This window comes from Halichoerus grypus, chromosome 8, assembly GCF_964656455.1.
Source record: "Halichoerus grypus chromosome 8, mHalGry1.hap1.1, whole genome shotgun sequence".
Taxonomy (NCBI): domain Eukaryota; kingdom Metazoa; phylum Chordata; class Mammalia; order Carnivora; family Phocidae; genus Halichoerus; species Halichoerus grypus.
The window spans coordinates 42928708-42944914 of NC_135719.1; the positions used below are offsets into that span (position 1 = coordinate 42928708).

Here is a 16207-nt window from a genome sequence, read left to right on the forward strand (position 1 = left end):
GATGTTCTGGCTGCTTTTTCTTGGGGTTTTATTGATACACTTGCCCTGAAAAGAACTCAGAGCCTACTAAGAACTCACAAATTCTGACATCATGTTTCGGGTTCTCTTTAGGTGTTGTTTCCCAATAGGTTTTTAAGTATCCTCTGTATGTAAGCATTAGTACTGTTACAGCTCAGTTTTCTGTGCATCCAGAGAAGTCTGTCTCCCTCTTCTACTCCCTTTCCCCGTCTCAAGGCCTTGCCTGTTGTTGTACACTGTCCAGAGCCTTGAGGCAGTATTATTATTCCTTTCTAACAAAGATCCTGAACATTTCTACTGCCCTCCGCCTCCTGCCCTCCTTCCCTGATCTTGATTTCTGTTGTTTTCCTGACATAGCTTTCCCCTCTTTTCCTAGTCAGCTTTTGACATCAGTACTTTCTCAATGCAGCATGCTCCCACATAGCATGAGGAGTGATCAGGCATAGACTATCCAGGATGGCATCACAAGTAAATGGGTGAAGCCCAAAGAACCAAACTGTATCCGCTACATGAGATAACATTGCCTTGCTGAGCCCTCACTGTTTTATGCCTTTGTTCTCTCCTGTGCTCTGAGTTCAGCCTACACACAGCCCAATCTGTCCTTGAATCCTCAGGAAGATTGTTGTAGTTTCTTCTGTTTCTTTCTCCAGCCCAAACAGTAACTTTCTTTCCATTCCTCCGCATCCTCAGGAGCCCTGAAGGCTTCCTCTGAGCTCAGATGGGATGGCTCTTGAGCCCCAGTTGTATGTCTCTAAATCCCAAGTATAAGTTGTCACCCTGCTAATACAGATCCCTGCTTTCTGATTTTTTTTTTTTTTTGTAGCTGATCTTATGTACTCTTCCTTTTGTATTATCCTTTTCTCTTCCTAGATGTAGCAGTCTCCCTTTCATCCCTGTCTTTCATCCATTGTTTACCCAGTAACTAGCTGGTCTCTGGTCGGTAGCTTCCCTTTTACATTTTTCTACACGAGCATTACCACCCCAGGAGTACCCAGATAGTGATTTGAACATTTCACACAAGGCAGACAGCCCTGGAATCCTTGCTTGTTCTCCCAGGGGTTCAGCAAGGCTGCTGCTTTGTTCTGGATGGTCTGGCCAAACATTCATTCTTTCCATTCCTTTTTTTTCTGTTTTATGCTAGGATCATCTCTAGCAACAGGTCACACATTGTCAAACTACCTCTCAGCAGGGTAAGTGACTATTCTTCTAAACTCTTTAAATTTCTGGTGAGGGGCAGGGAGGGGCTCCAAACCAGCTAACCACATTGGTCCTAGACTTGTTTCATTGGCTCTGTCCATCAACAATAGTCTTTGGACCTAAGCATAATCTCTTTATTTGGGGTCAGTGCAAGCCTGATTTGCTCCCTGTTCCCAACCCTTCCCTCCCTGATCTCCATTTCTGCTCTGTTTTCCTGACCCGACCCCCACCCTGGGCAGCAGCTGAAGTTCATGCACACCTCACACCAGTTCCTCCTGCTGAGCAGCCCTCCTGCCAAGGAGGCTCGGTTCCGGACCGCCAAGAAGCTCTATGGCAGCACCTTTGCCTTCCAGTGAGGAGGGTGGGGACTGGGGGTGGGGGTGGGGAGGACAACAAATAATTTAGGGGGATGGGAAGGCAACTTCACTTGAGGTAAATGAGTGTGTGTTACCTATGTCCACTAACTGATCAGTCAAATATTTATTATTATTATGGTAGGTGCTGTAGAAGGTAAAAAGATACATACGATATGGTCTTTACTCTCAAGCTACTTATGTTGTAGTTGAAGAAAAATGACATTTACATATAAAAAGATGTGGTTGAAGGAATAGATCAGAGGAGATAGATCTGAAAGCTACTTGGAAGGAAATCAGTGATTTATGCTGAACTGTGGGAGGGGAGAGAAAGTGAGAGAGAGATTAAGAAGGGCGTAGTGGTGCCCTTTTCTTAAAATAGATGTCAAATCAGGACTGGCAGCCGTATTTGGGATCAGTGATAATTTGTTGAGTGTGAGGTGCATCTACTTAACTTGAAATATCAGGAAAATAGACAAAATGCTGAACCAGCATTTGGGGATTCAGGATGGGACTACCTGAAGCACAGAAAAAAGGATGGGACTGGAAATTAAGATGGAGGGTTAGCCACACGCACATATCTTGCATGCCCGTGACTGTATCCATGTGCATGTCCATCACTAGGTGTATCTGTGTCTATCATCATGTCCTGTGTGGGTGAGGATGGGTGGGAGTGGCAGTCTTAGAAGTGCTTCTGGGAACCTCATACTGTGAGGACACATGTCTTCTACCCTGCCTTACAGTGGGTCCCACATTGAGAACTGGCATTCGATCCTGCGCAATGGGCTGGTCAATGCATCCTACACCAAATTGCAGGTGAGGCTGTGCCCCTTTCCCTTTCTCTCCACCCCCCTTCCCTGCCCCACTCAGTTTTGGGGAAGGCTGCTCTAGAGTACTCAGCTGTTTTTGCCTGAGCATCCTCAAATCTAGCCTGTTGTGGGGCTTCCCTAGGAAAGAGGTTGAAATTGTTTGTATAGAATGAATGTGGCTGTTGTATCATTGACCCCAGGCTGTATTTTTTGGTGGTTTCGGGAACGGGATTGTAGTAATAGGCAGGAATATGAATTGCTAACTGCAGCCACTGTGATGAATTAACCTGTTAGACAAAGCTTTTTAATTTATGTGACTGTTCATTCAGTCAATTCAGAGAATTGATATGAAAGACTTGTTTCTTTGCCCTGTGAGCCTCCAAGGAATGCGTATTGTCCCTCCTCTTGGCTACCTGTTCTATAGTTCCTTTTTTGGAATCTGCATATGTGCCAAGGCCTGGGGACAGGAGTATGGATTCTGAGGGACTGACTCAGTGGTTCTGCCACTCCTCACTTTCAAAGACATCAATATCTAGTAGGACAAAGGGGTTAATCTGCACCCACTTTTCAGCCAATCAGCTTTTCAAGAGTAGGTTCCTAGTGTTATCTGAATGAGTGAGAAGGTAATTGGAGGGACAGAGGGCTGGATAAGCCTTGTGGCTGCCTAATATACAGCCATGGGAGGGCCCAGGCTCATATTGCTCATCCTGGTGTTTCCCTGCAAGCTGCATGGAGCAGCCTATGGCAAAGGCATCTACCTGAGCCCCATCTCCAGTATTTCCTTTGGATACTCAGGTAAGAAATACTCTCTGGCCACCTTGACTGTATTTACGTCGCATTCATTTTGTAAATACATAATCTATGCTGTCTCCTCCTCGTTCATCATGGATACTTGGTCTTTGTCAGCTCTCTCCCCAGTCATAGATACATAGTCTGTCTCTCTGCCTCCTCTTATTAGAAATTTAGATTCTTTACAAGGCGAGGCCAGTTGTCTCCCTTTCTCTTAGATAGTCCTCTTCTCCATGGGGATAGTTTTATTCATTGTAGAGGCTTGACTCTGAGATTAAGTTAGGGATTAACTGGGAGATTGAAATGAGGCTTTGTGTAGACTATATTTTTGGTGTTAGCGGTAGCCTGTCATTATTATGGATGGTGTATGTGCCCACGTGCATGTGAGTTTATATATGAATACACTTGAGGGCTTGAGTAACTTCCATTGGCTTACATGTCTGGAGACATTGTTCTCCCTGACAACTACCTTTTAAAATTTAAACTGTTTATAATTACATAATATTATAATAGTTACATTGGATGGAAGAGAAAGCCTTGTATTCCAAAGATAAGGCATGAATGAAGCCCATATTCTAGTCAGGAGATAAGTCCAGCTTTGTTCTGTTCAGAAAACGAATCTGACTTGAAGCTCTCTCAGTGTTCCAGGTTCATGTCTTAGTTCCTTTTCAGTCTTCTTTTGTTCTTGTTCTGTATAGTCTCTGTATAAAGGATAACCACCATATATTTACACATCTGCCATATAAAAGGGACAGTATTAGATTCTTTATAGGTTATTATTTAGTATTCTCCAGTAATTTAACTGTTACAAATATAGGAAAACTCAGGTCCAGAATCATAGAACTTAGAAGAGTCTCTAAATTTTAAACTACTCTAACAACAGAAAAAACCCAAAAAACTCACCGAGCCCAGATAATTTTATAAGTGAGTCTTAAACCAAACTTTAACCAAACCAAACCAATTATTACAGTCTTACACAAAACTACCCAGAGAATGGAAATAGAATTATAAATCATAAAAGATCAGTAAATTTGACTTTATTAAAACTAAAAACTTGTGTTCATCAGAAGACTTTGTAAGAAAGTGAAAAGCTACAAACGAGAAGACATTTAGCAATACATTTAACTACAAAAGATTAGTAATAAAAATGTATTTTAAAAATCAAAGCGCTTGGGTGGCTCAGTCAGTTAAGCATCTGCCTTCAGGTCAGATCATGACCCCAGGGTCCTGGGATCAAGCCCCATGTCGGGCTCCCTGCTCAATGTGGAGTCTGCTTTTCTCTCTGCCTCTCCCCTTGCTTGTGCTCTCTCTCTCTCTCAAATAAATAAAATCTTTTTTTAAAAAAATAAAATAATTAAAAATCAATAAGAAAAAGACAACCTGATAGGGAAATAGGTAAATGACATGAACAGGCATTTCACTGAAGAAATGACCAAAAAATATGAAAAGCTGCTCAACTGCTATTAATCAAGGAAATAAAATCAAGACCAAAAAGACTTACTATTTAGCACCTATGTGGATTGGCAAAAATCAAGAAATCTGGTAATACCTTTAATGGTTCTAGAAGTTGTAGATCAGCAGGATCTCTTTTATTTTTAATGGGGATATAAATTGGTATAACCACTTTGGAAAATAATTTGGTGTTAAATTTCATAGAGCTGAAAAATTTTATCCCAGCCACCCAGCATTTTCATTCCTGCCTACATATACCCAAAGGTGTACGTGAATGTTCAAAACAATACCATTTGCAATAGCAAATCTTGAAAACAACCCAAATGCTCATTATCAGATTATCAGGAGGATGGATAAATACATTTTAGTATATTCTCAGGGTGGATTATTATTTAGCAATGAAAATGGATGAACAGTGGCTCTCAACTATATGGAAAAATCTTAGTAATTAGTTGATTTTATTTTATTTTTTTATTTTTTATTTTTTTTATTTTTATTTTTTAAAAAGATTTTATTTATTTATTCATGAGAGACAGAGAGAGAGAGAGAGAGAGAGAGAGAGAGAGGCAGAGGGAGAAGCAGACTTCCCGCGGAGCAGGGAGCCTGATGCGGGACTCGATCCCAGGACTCTAGGATCATGACCTGAGCCGAAGGCAGATGCTTAACCATCTGAGCCACCCAGGCGCCCTAATTAGTTGATTTTAAAACAGGCAAGCCCAGGGGCACCTGGGTGGCTCAGTCGGTTAAGCGTCCAGCTCTTGGTTTCAGCTCAGGTCATGATCTCAGAGTTGTGAGATCAAGCCCCATGTCAGGCTCTGCACTTACTGTGGAATCTGCTTGTCCGTCTCCCTCTGCTTCTTCCCCCACCTCCATGTTTTCTCTCTCTCTCAAATAAATAAATAAAATCTTAAAAAAAAAAAAAAAAAAAAAAGCAAGCCCAGAACACTACTGAATGATGTCTTTTTTATATTGTTCAAAAGCAAACAAAATTAAACATTTAGGTGCATGTGTGTATGTGTGTATGCTAAAACTAAAGAAATTTCAGGATAGTGGTTACCTCCAAGAAGAGGCAGATAGTTAGGTGTAAGTCACTAGTAATGTTTTGGTTCTTGGATTTAGTTTATAGGTTGGGTCTATAGGTATAATAGATAATGAATAAATAAATTAATGATAGTGTGTCATGAACCAAACCTGATGATGAATCCACACAGGGTAAGTGCACTATAAATACTGATTGAATGCGTGAATGAATCTTACTCTGTGTGCCTGCAGTGCAAAGTAGGGGTTGTGTTGGGGTAGTCTTTTTGGCTTCTTTGTCCAGGTTTCTCAGTTTTTATCTTTGTCCAAGCCTGAGCTTCCCTTATTAAGCTCTTATTTTCTGAGTTAGATTCTTCTGGTTCTTGGTGCCCACAGAATTCTTGCTTCCTGTCTGTTCTCTCCCTGTTCCCGCCCTCTTTCCTCTCTCACTGGCTTCTGTTTACTACTAAGTGCCTGAATCCCTTTAGTTGCCATATGGAGCCAGGAATCTCTGTTGACCCCTTATCTTTCTTCATTACTTTCCTGATTACATAAAAACATCATATGGCACCATGCTTTTCCCTCTTGCAAAGGTCCATTGATTATGGATACAAAATGGCATAGGATTTTACTCTTAGAGTTACATCCAGTCCTTTATTACTTTACAGTTAGGAAAGCTCATACAGAGAAGTTAAAGGACTTTCTTGGGGTCACACAGCTGTGAGTAGCAGAGCTAGGATTGGAGTCTAGGCCTCCTAGCTTCTAGGCCAGTTTTCTTATCACTTTATTGGATTGACCAGGTAGGCTTTACTTGAATGACTGTGTCTTTGAGGGTCCAAAGATACGTGAGGGTCTATCATGTGAGATGTGTACAAATGTCCAGTTTATTGTAGTTACTCTAGCATTTAGCCAACTCTGTCTTCTTATATGTTTCCATCTACCCTATTTAGCTCTGGTTTTCTCTGTTCTTCCTCAGGGTATCCTTAGTTTTGTGGCATTCGGTGCCCTCTGGGAGCCGGTATAAATAGAGACCATCCATTTGGCTCGTGGAGCCTCTATTCCAATGACTTGGCCATTGTGTGCAGGTTATAATGAGGGCCAGTGAGAAAGAAGATGGTAATCATCTGTTTGTTTAGTTCTGTTTAGAGACTTCTGATATGTGTGTACTCTGGACACAAAGCATCAAGGGATTATGCTAGCCACCATGTTCTCAGGTTCTGGTCTTGGTAAACTGACAGAAGATCATTGGGTCAATATGGACAGGACAGTGTGCAACAGGATTGGGATGGGACAGGATTTGGATTGTATCATAAGGGCCATCTCAAAGACCAGCCATAGAAAACAGATTGTTCTTTCTTATCCTCTGGGGTAGAACTTGAGTGGGAATTTCACTCAGAATCTTGCATTGAAATACCCAGGATGAGAAGGTCATGATGTTTGGATTCAGAGCTAAACCTAGTTAAGGCTAATGGAGAAAGTGGAAATAGAGGGGTGGTAAGCGTTCTGTAGGGGGAAGAAATTAATTTAAGTCTTGCCCTGAGTTTTGTTCAGGCCATAAATCTGTCATGGGACTTTAGTGTAAGTGCATGATGAATTGACAGCCTGAGCAGTGAAGAATGTCAGTCCAGTCATCCACACTCCTGCACCATGGCTAGCACAAAACCAAGAATTGAAGCAGAGTGGGATTAGTAATAGAAAGTTGCAGGATGGAGTGGTGAGGCCGGGTTTATGGCCTGTTGTGATAGCATCATTTCCCATCTTCATCCATCTCCCTCTCTAACAGAAGGGGACACACACACACACACACACACGACTGTGATAAGGCTGGGCCTGTGAGAAAGCTTAGTACAAAGACTGAAGTCTTAGTCACAGGCCAAAAACAGTTGGGAGTAGGGGCACACAAGCACTGTTTTGTATCTAAATAAGAAAAATCTAGAAGGAGTCTATAAATGTTATAAATAGGGCTATTCACTGGGAGATATGGATGGTGGAGGATTTATGGATTTAGGTAGGGGGGAAACGAGGGAATTGGCACCACTTCCTCAAAGACTTGAGGAAGTAAGCAGGATTCTTAAGGTTGTTGCCATTGTGGTTACTTGTGGAAAATTATTCATCACTTACCTGCTGTGCTTTCTGCCTTTTCTTTTAAGTGACTCTGGTCATAGTTTTCTATGTAACTTTGAGACTAGAGCAGATCTAACTCGCTTTGCTTGCTTCCTCTTCACTCATTTTGCTCAACCTGGCATTGATCCAAGGTGTTGATACCACTTTCCTGGGCCCCTCATTCCTGGCTCATTTCATGTGTTCCTCCCCTGTCTTAGAGCCTTTTAGTGATTCTCTGATGTTCTCAGGATAAACTCCAGTTGCCTTAACATGGTCTGTAAGGCCTGCCTGATCTGACCTAGCTTAAAGCTTCCACATCATCTGTTGTCACTCCCCTTCCATTGACTATGCTCCATACAAACTAAGGCACATTGCTTTCTTCCTCCAGGACTTCCATGTCCTGTTACCTCTGCCAGAACACTTTCCTCCTCTTCATTTAACTAGTTCTTCTTAGCTGTCACTGGGAAGCCTTCTTCAAACCCCTGGAGCAGGCTAGTTCCCCTCCTGTAGCTCACACGTTGTTCTAGATTCTCCCCATTACACCTCTTACCATACTGTGTTGTAATTACTTGTTCTTTGCTCTAGTCTCCATCAGACTAAATTGTGTCAGGGCAGATACCTTGTTTGTTTTATTCACTACATGTCTAGCTCAGTGCCTGGCACTTAGTATGCACCTTAGTAAATATTTGAGGAATGGGTGAGTGAACTGGATTTGTTGTTCTGTGACAGGAATGGGAAAAGGACAGCACAGGATGCCCTCCAAGGATGAGCTGGTCCAGAGATATAACAGGATGAATACCATCCCCCAGGTATTATTGGTTGGCACTGCTCTAGTGAGGCAGAACCCTTCTCCTGGGATAAGTTTAGGCTACAGAGATGGATGGGGAAACAGATGGTTGGGGAGGTGGGTAGTTTGCAGATCATTTGAAGGAATCAGATATGTTCTAAGATGAAGAAACTTCCAGAGTCATATGTGGCCTCAGTCATAAGTATGAAAGCAGAGACTGAGTTTAAATGCAGTGACATGAAAATGTAAAGATGGAAGCTATGGACTCATCCAGACTGATTATGGGAAAGCAAATTTGGGCGAGGTGGTGTCTGGGGAGTCCCAGATATCCCCCCTAGCCATCAGCAGCTAACCGTGCTGTCTAGGTAAAGCTGTAACAGTCCACCTGGCTCTGCTTTCCTTCTCTTCCAGACCCGATCCATTCAGTCGAGGTTCCTGCAGAGTCGGAATCTAAACTGTATAGCACTTTGTGAAGGTACGTGGCTCACCCAGTCCCTGTTTTTCTGTGTCCCCAACCTTATGATCCAGCCAAGGGTGTTGTTGACACATCATGTCTTCCCTCCCCTCCCTGGACTGTGTGACTTAAGCATTATATCTATAACTTCTGGCCCCCTTTTTCCCAGTGATTACATCTAAGGACCTCCAGAAGCATGGGAACATCTGGGTGTGCCCTGTGTCTGACCATGTCTGCACACGGTTCTTCTTTGTGTAAGTCTAGGAGGGTACCTTGGGGCTCACTCTGAGGAATGAGGGTGGGGGTGGGATGGTGTGATTACTGGGAAAGTCTGTTTCTGTCATCCAAGACTTGTCCCTGGCTACCTGTGTGGAGCTGGCACTGGAATTTTCCCTGTGGAAGATGGGGATGGGTATAGGTCAAGGTCTGTTTAAAGGAAACGAGATAAGCTGAATCTTTTCCACCCAGAAGAATAGCAAGAAAGATTTTTAAGTTCTGGGATGGGATGGCCACAACTCCAAATATAATTCCACTGGTTGACATTATTCTGGTATTGTTCTCCCCCTTATGCTCACACTTGCCCTATCTTTGGCAGATATGAGGATGGTCAGGTGGGCGATGCCAACATTAATACTCAGGACCCCAAGATACAGAAGGAAATCATGCGTGTGATCGGAACTCAGGTTTACACAAACTGAGGGGGCCCCAGCCCTCGTACCACCCCTGTTCCCCCAGGATCCATCTGCCCTCATACAAGGGCTCAGGAGCAGCATGCGAGGCTGCCCTGAGGAATCAAGGGGCCATTACCAAGGGGCAGGAAAAGGATAGAAGAGGCAGCCTTCATGGTGGAGACTGACCCAGGAACCACTCCACATTTGGATGGCCCAGACTGACTCCCTACTCCTGATTTTCCCAGTTGACTTCACCCTGTTTGTAAATAAAACAATAAAATGGAAGGTGCTGTGGACTGGATATGATCACTGTGGTCTGACTAGCCTTGGCCCAGCACCTGCCCCAAGCCCCCAAATGGGGTGTTGGGTGGGGAGAGTGGCATATCCTCAGGGTTGGAACTAATTATGTTGGGTGGAGTCAAAGCTGAGTCCATCTAGTGCAGTGTCCTACAGATCTGGCAACATTTTTTTCAGTGGACTGGATAAAGAAGGGAAACTTATCAGTTGTGCAGATGACACAAACTCAGAAGGATAGAGAATACCACTGATGCCTGTTCCTCAAGATTTAAAAGGACCATTGAGGCCAAAGCAGCTCAGATTTCCTACCCTTAGGACCTCTCTCTTCTTTCTGCATTTAACGTAGCCACTCTCCCTTGCTCTCTCAGGGGTTGGGCCCCTCTCTCTTCCTCCCAACTATTTCTTTAGGGAAAGGGAGGTGAGGGCGAGATAGCTGAAAGGTACAGGAAGTTGGCTTGGTCTCTAATTTGACATCTCAAGAAATGCAGCCTCCCTTGATAAAACAAAATCCAGATTCTACAGGAAAAGACAGCTGTTTCTAGGAGACCTAATTGTTTCATTGAAATTCCCACTGCCAACCTACTTCTGGCCTTTCAGGCTGTGCTTCATGTGTCTATAACCCTAAGTTAGTTCTCTGACAGGTTGGACATTGCCAAATATTTTATGAAATATTAATGAAGAAAAATAGATAAGAATAAGCACAGAGGTTACAAAAAACATTAAACAAGGCTGGCTTTTCAAGTATTGGCTTCTTATTCTGTTACAGCTGCCTTTTTTTTTTTTTTAAGATTTTATTTATTAGAGAGAGATCACAAGCAGGGGGGCGGGCAGAGGGAGAGGGAGAAGCAGGCTCCTGGATGAGCAGGGAGCCTGATGCGGGCCTTGATCCCAGGACCCTGGGATCATGACCTGAGCCGAAGGCAGACGCTTAACCCACTGAGCCACCTAGGTGCCCCTCTGTTATAGCTTCTTGATTTACAGCGTCCGCCCAACACCACCTGTTGTCTTTCATTACCTTCACCCTACTTTGGAGATAACCTTCTTTGCCTGAGTACCTTACCTGTGTTGTAGTTCCTGACCTGCCTTACATAGAAGTACCATTCTTAAGGTCTGTCCCCCTAGGAACTTTTTCTTAAACTTCATCACCCATTCTTAATCAAAACTGTTACACTCTGACTCTACAAGTCTCCTAAGGCTGTCTGTCCCATTCTGTTTTCAGGTCTAGGAGAAATACCCTTCCACTAAGTAAATGGCCCCATCAGGAAGCCCACCCTGACTGAAATTCCTGTCTCCTAGGAGGAGCTCATCTGTATAGTATTAGAGATAGCTAACATTTTTTAGTTCTTACTAGGTAAGTGCTGGGCATTATACTAGTAAACACCTTAATAATTTGCTAACACTTTGGCTTACTGTGTGCTTGGCATTATAAGCCCTCTACGTGTATGGACTAATATAATTTGCACAAGCCTATGAAGTAGGGGCCGGCATTCCCATTTTGTAGGTGAGAAAACGGAGGCACAGAGGATAAGTGATTTACTCATATTCCACAGCTAGTGACCAACAGGTGACCTGACTCCAGAACTGTTATTCTGTTTCTAGGCTAGATAGCCTTTCACACTTTACAAGTCATTTTTTCATTTAGTCCTGATAACAAAGATGGAAGATAGGTTTTCTTTAGAGATCTTAAATAACATGTCTGAGGTCACACACCTGGTTAGTGGCAGTGCTGGGTTTTTAACCAGGGAACTGCTCAACTCCAGAACCTGAGCTCTTAACCATTGTTTTAATTCCTCAGAGGTTCTCAGACTGCGCACACAGGTGTTCCAGCAACTCAGCCTAGGTTCTTGGCCACTCCAGTGATATAGCAACATTTTTGCTCAGTTTTCAGAAATTGTTAATGGATTTTTCTCAGTTGTAAGCATTTCTTATAATTTATCAGTGGCATCTGCTATAGGAAGTACTAGCAATAGATAGAATGAGAAGTAAAGCACAGATAGTATATATGACCAGGAAAAAACTCAAATATCTGAGCTAGTCTCATGGGTGTCACTTTTTTTTTTTTACAGCATATACATAATGTCTTTTTTATGCCAATAAGATTGTAATGACCTTAAATACACCATTTTATAGTGTCCCACATAAAAGCAACAGGACTCTGAATCTAAGCAGTTTGAAAGTCATACATAATCATATCTGAAAAGTTTTAAAACCTATTTGATATAAAACAAATCTAATTAAAACCTATGGCACTTCTCTAACAACGATGCCTTCATTGCAGGGAACTTGCAGGGTGGGGCCCTGAATTTCTGGGGAGGAATGCTCCCACAGCCTGGAGGAAGAGTGGAGGGAGGATTGCCTCTTTCTCTGACCCAGGCCTGCCTACCAGGGAGGTGGGGAGGTGGGGCCTGTGAAAGCCAGGTCTGAACCAGAGCTCATTCTTCACAGAGGCCAAGGCTAGTACAAATACTGCACACACAGGTTGACAGTGGCCTCCTATCTTTCACATAGTCCTGGGCCCAAGTAGCCTTAGTTCATTTAGACCTCGACATGCTGAGTTAGGGCTAGGGCCAGAGAAAGAACTATCTTCCTCAATTAGTTCCAGGTGGAGCGTAGATGGCTATGATTTCTGGATTGAGAACTCTGAAAAACCCCTGGAGTTTAACTTTCCTCTTCCTTCTCATGGTAATTTTCCATACAGGCAGGGTGTGGTCCTGACTCAGTATGTGGTGAGGATGTGGCCATCCATAGGGGAGGAGCCTTCTGCTTGGTTCTGCCTTTCATTCTGGCCAGTGGGGAGAGGGAGGAAAGAGTCTGGTGCTGAGTCATAACTGGGTTACTTAACAGCTTCTCATAGGATGGATTCTGACATGGAGGTTTGGGAGATATCTCAGCTTCTGGGACCAATTTGAGAGTGGTGGGGAGGAAGCCTCATGGTCACACAATTCCCTCAGAGCGCCCCTCCCCAGAAAGGTGGGAATAAAAGTCGGCTCCAGTTCATTTGAAGGGGCATCATTCTCTCTGGAGTATAGGACTTTCCACAGAGATTTCAGAACCACTTCCCCCCTCCATGCCCCCCTCCCAATGGGGCCAATGATGCCATCCTTTAAGTTAAAGCATTACCTACAAAAATATTTTATCTAGGAGAGAGACCAAAGTCTCCTTAGTTCTAGCTGTCCTTTCTAGACTAAGTGGGTCAGGTTACTGGTAGCCAGTGAGCGTGGAGATGAAGACTGGAGGTATGGTGCCAAGGAAAAAGTTTGACTGAATTGCAGCAGGAGGAATTTCTGGGGAAGGGGTCACTTAATCCATTGTTAACTGCTACCTTTCTTGGTCTTCCAAATCTCCGGTTACTTTGGGGGATAGGGTCTGCTTACAATCCCACTAACATCTTAGCTAGCCTAGCTATGGCTACACTTGTAGGGAAAAAGGAGAGAGCGCAGGGCTTCCATGGGACTGGCTTGGTGGATAGGATTAAAGTACTTTAGGGAGACTTTGTCCTGTGAGCCCTAACAGTTACGGGCTAGAGAAAGACTTGCAATGGGTGACGTAGGTTGACAGGGTCACCTTGATGAGGCAGTACTTCTACTGGAATGAACAAGGACTCCTCAAGCTTCTCTCCTGCTTCTAAGTGCTGATGGGGCATTTCCTCAGGAGGGGGGACGTAGATACAAAGTTGCATTCAGAAAACATTCTTTACCTTTCCTATCCCCTGGAATGGCCTTCCCATACCCATCTCTATCCTAACCAACCCTCCATGCCTCTTCCTACATGAAGCCTTCCCCTTCCCAGACAACTTCTTCTCTCATTATCCCTAATTTGAAAAGCCCAACTTTCTCTTCCAGGAGTTTTCTGTGGGGGAACTCTGGAATTAAGATCTTGTGACACCCTGGTGAGCCTGAAGGGCTCTTGGGAGTCCGAAGGAAGGCATAGAATAAATTACGTCTGCTTGTCTGGCTCTGGAAAGGGCATATAAAGTCCAAAGTGATAAGCACTTCTGCTTTAAATCGGACATTCAGGGCCAATGGACTGCCCTGGAAATCTGTATTGGCCTGAAAGAGAAATAACACTGCCGTTTCAGACAGGCCCAGAGTTCATGTAATGGTAAAGCCTGTAAACCTCACCCTCTTCACCAGGGCAAAGCTTGTCTTTGGACCCCAGGGGTTTGGGTCCAGTACCATTTGCTGACACGCTTACCCCATCAAGGGACTCCAAATGACCTTCGAGAATTAGACCATTTGATTCTGTGGTTCTGTGGCCATGAATCCAAACAGGTAATACAGCAATCTATACCCTCACTCTTACCCAGTCTAGTGAATCTAGCAGCTCCCCCTCCCATCCTGCCAGGTCAGAGAGCATAATGGAAGGACTGGCTCTAGGGGAGGAGCTTCTGGGGGGGGTCTGTATTCTGCCTCAGTTCCCCCACCCCCAGATTCATGTAGCCTCGAGGTTACTTGTTGCCGGGTCAAAGGAGTGGAGATTCAGGATGACCAAGTGAAGGCAAACAGTTACTTGAATTCAGAAGGATGTTCTGGCACTAGTCAAGAGGACCATCCTCCACAAGGTCAATTCCCAAAAAAGGGGAAGCCTGCTGGGCACCGTGCAGTACTCATTCACATACATCATCTGATCAAACCCCATCCTATGAAGCAGGAATTGTCTTCAATTTACTTTTAAGGAACTGGTCATAGAGCTAGTGAGTAGGATATGGTCATAGAACTAGTGAGTAGAATTGGAACTAAGATGGAATCCAAACTTTCTTGTATATTATGCTGCTTTTCAGCAAAACAATGACAGTCACCTTCCATGTGACAAATTTTCACTATGCATCTAAATGTGAGCAAGGATATGCTGGATTAGTCTCTGCCAGAGTTTCATGGATGGCATTTTTTTATGACTCTTCAGTTTAATACATGTGCATTTCAATCTTGGGAATACATCTAGACTTAGAACTTAAATGCAACATAGTCCAGCACTGGCCATTTCACTGACACCCCCATGCCCCAGTGTTGTCCACCACTCTTTTTAGTTCATCTTTAGCTCAGGGCCAACCAACTTCCTATCTACAACTAAGGGGACCAGAAAAAGCATCCAGAAGAAATTGAAGGATTCTATCGCAAACAGAAACTTACTTTTAGGGTGTCACTTTCTGGTCCCATCTTATCTGAACCAACAGGAAAGCAGAATGAAAGACCTGTGATTCCCCTGCAAGGCAGATGTCTCTCTAGCAGGTCACACCCATTGGTCTCCTGTTCCGAGAAAAGGAAAGACCCAAGAGAATAGTCTTAACGATTTTTAATGAGGCAACATTGTATCTGTTCTCAAAACTTGGCTTAATGAAGGCAAGAGTTAACAGCTGCTTCATTGATAACTGCTGTCATCACTGGTTGTTGACCAATCACCGGGAATCGGAAAATACTTTGGAGAAAGATGTAAGGAAAGCTCTAACGATATTGATTTAAATACATAAGGTTGAAAACAAAAGTGCTGATTCCTGCAGATTTTTTGGTTGTAACGTTCTGACATTTCCTGATGGTCAGTTCTGCACTAATATTAATACCTTCTATTCGCTTTCTACTCTCAGGCACGCTCTGCAGGATTCCAGCCCCAACTAAAGTATTCACCTGGCCCCAACTTGTCCTTCCTTGTTCTAGCCCTAAGAACAAAAAGACCTCGCGCTCCCGCTCCATGTACACTCCGCCCTCCCTAGTTCTCCCCTCGCTCCAGTGCTAGAGCCCTTCCGAAGGCGACCTCCAACCATCCCACGAGTCTCCATCTCTCCCCACCTTCTGATCCCAACTCGGGCTCCCTAACTTCCTGTGTGACTCAGTTTCCGAGGTGTGTGCCGGGGCGGGCACCCGGAGGTATGGGGAGTCGCGGGACGGGGCTGGAGGAATGCTCCCGGAGATACATAAATCTGGGCACTGCCCGGTTAGGTCAGGACAGTTGGGGCAGCCTGGGCCAAGGGTCAAGAGAAGAGCCCTCGTCCAGCACTCCCCAAGTTGGCAGCAACAGGTGATAGCCCCGGCGCCCGGGGGTCTGGGAGGGAGGTCTCCGGAGTTCCCGGGGCGGGCCCTGCCGCCTTGCCACTTCCCCATTGGCCCGCGCAGAGCGTCAAAGCTGCGAGTTTTATGTAACGTGTCCTTCCGCCACGGAATATAGTCCTCCCCTAAAGGGCAACCTGACGGAGGGTTCCGCTCCGCGGCACTTCCTCTTGAAGGTGACTGTGCCCGGCGAGGACGCGGAGGGGCGGGGCCCGGCGA

At 44.3% G+C, this 16207-nt stretch overlaps 1 protein-coding gene and 1 long non-coding RNA gene across 8 annotated transcripts in view; one reads left to right on the forward strand and one right to left on the reverse strand.

Annotated features, from left to right (window-relative positions):
• Window positions 1–9951, forward strand: part of PARP6 (poly(ADP-ribose) polymerase family member 6) — a 28261-nt gene extending 18310 nt beyond the window's left edge. For 4 of the 7 annotated variants that reach the window (XM_036095187.2, XM_036095189.2, XM_078079132.1 and 1 more), the window contains 8 exons: window positions 1160–1208; window positions 1455–1567; window positions 2312–2384; window positions 3103–3172; window positions 8468–8547; window positions 8937–9000; window positions 9149–9233; window positions 9575–9951. In XM_036095187.2, coding sequence (XP_035951080.1) covers window positions 1160–1208; window positions 1455–1567; window positions 2312–2384; window positions 3103–3172; window positions 8468–8547; window positions 8937–9000; window positions 9149–9233; window positions 9575–9677 — 637 coding nt within the window. In that variant the 3' untranslated portion in view covers window positions 9678–9951. Of the gene's footprint in view, window positions 1–1159; window positions 1209–1454; window positions 1568–2311; window positions 2385–3102; window positions 3173–8467; window positions 8548–8936; window positions 9001–9148; window positions 9234–9574 lie in introns of those variants that run through there. The other 3 variants (XM_036095188.2, XM_036095190.2, XR_013450415.1) reach the window with 2 other exon arrangements.
• On the reverse strand, window positions 3740–16185 carry LOC118537604 (uncharacterized). Its single transcript, XR_004918208.2, has 3 exons — window positions 15731–16185; window positions 15077–15193; window positions 3740–3867 (listed from the first exon to the last, which is right to left on the reverse strand). It is a non-coding gene; the product is annotated as an uncharacterized LOC118537604 (long non-coding RNA).
• Window positions 16186–16207: the final 22 nt, after the last annotated feature.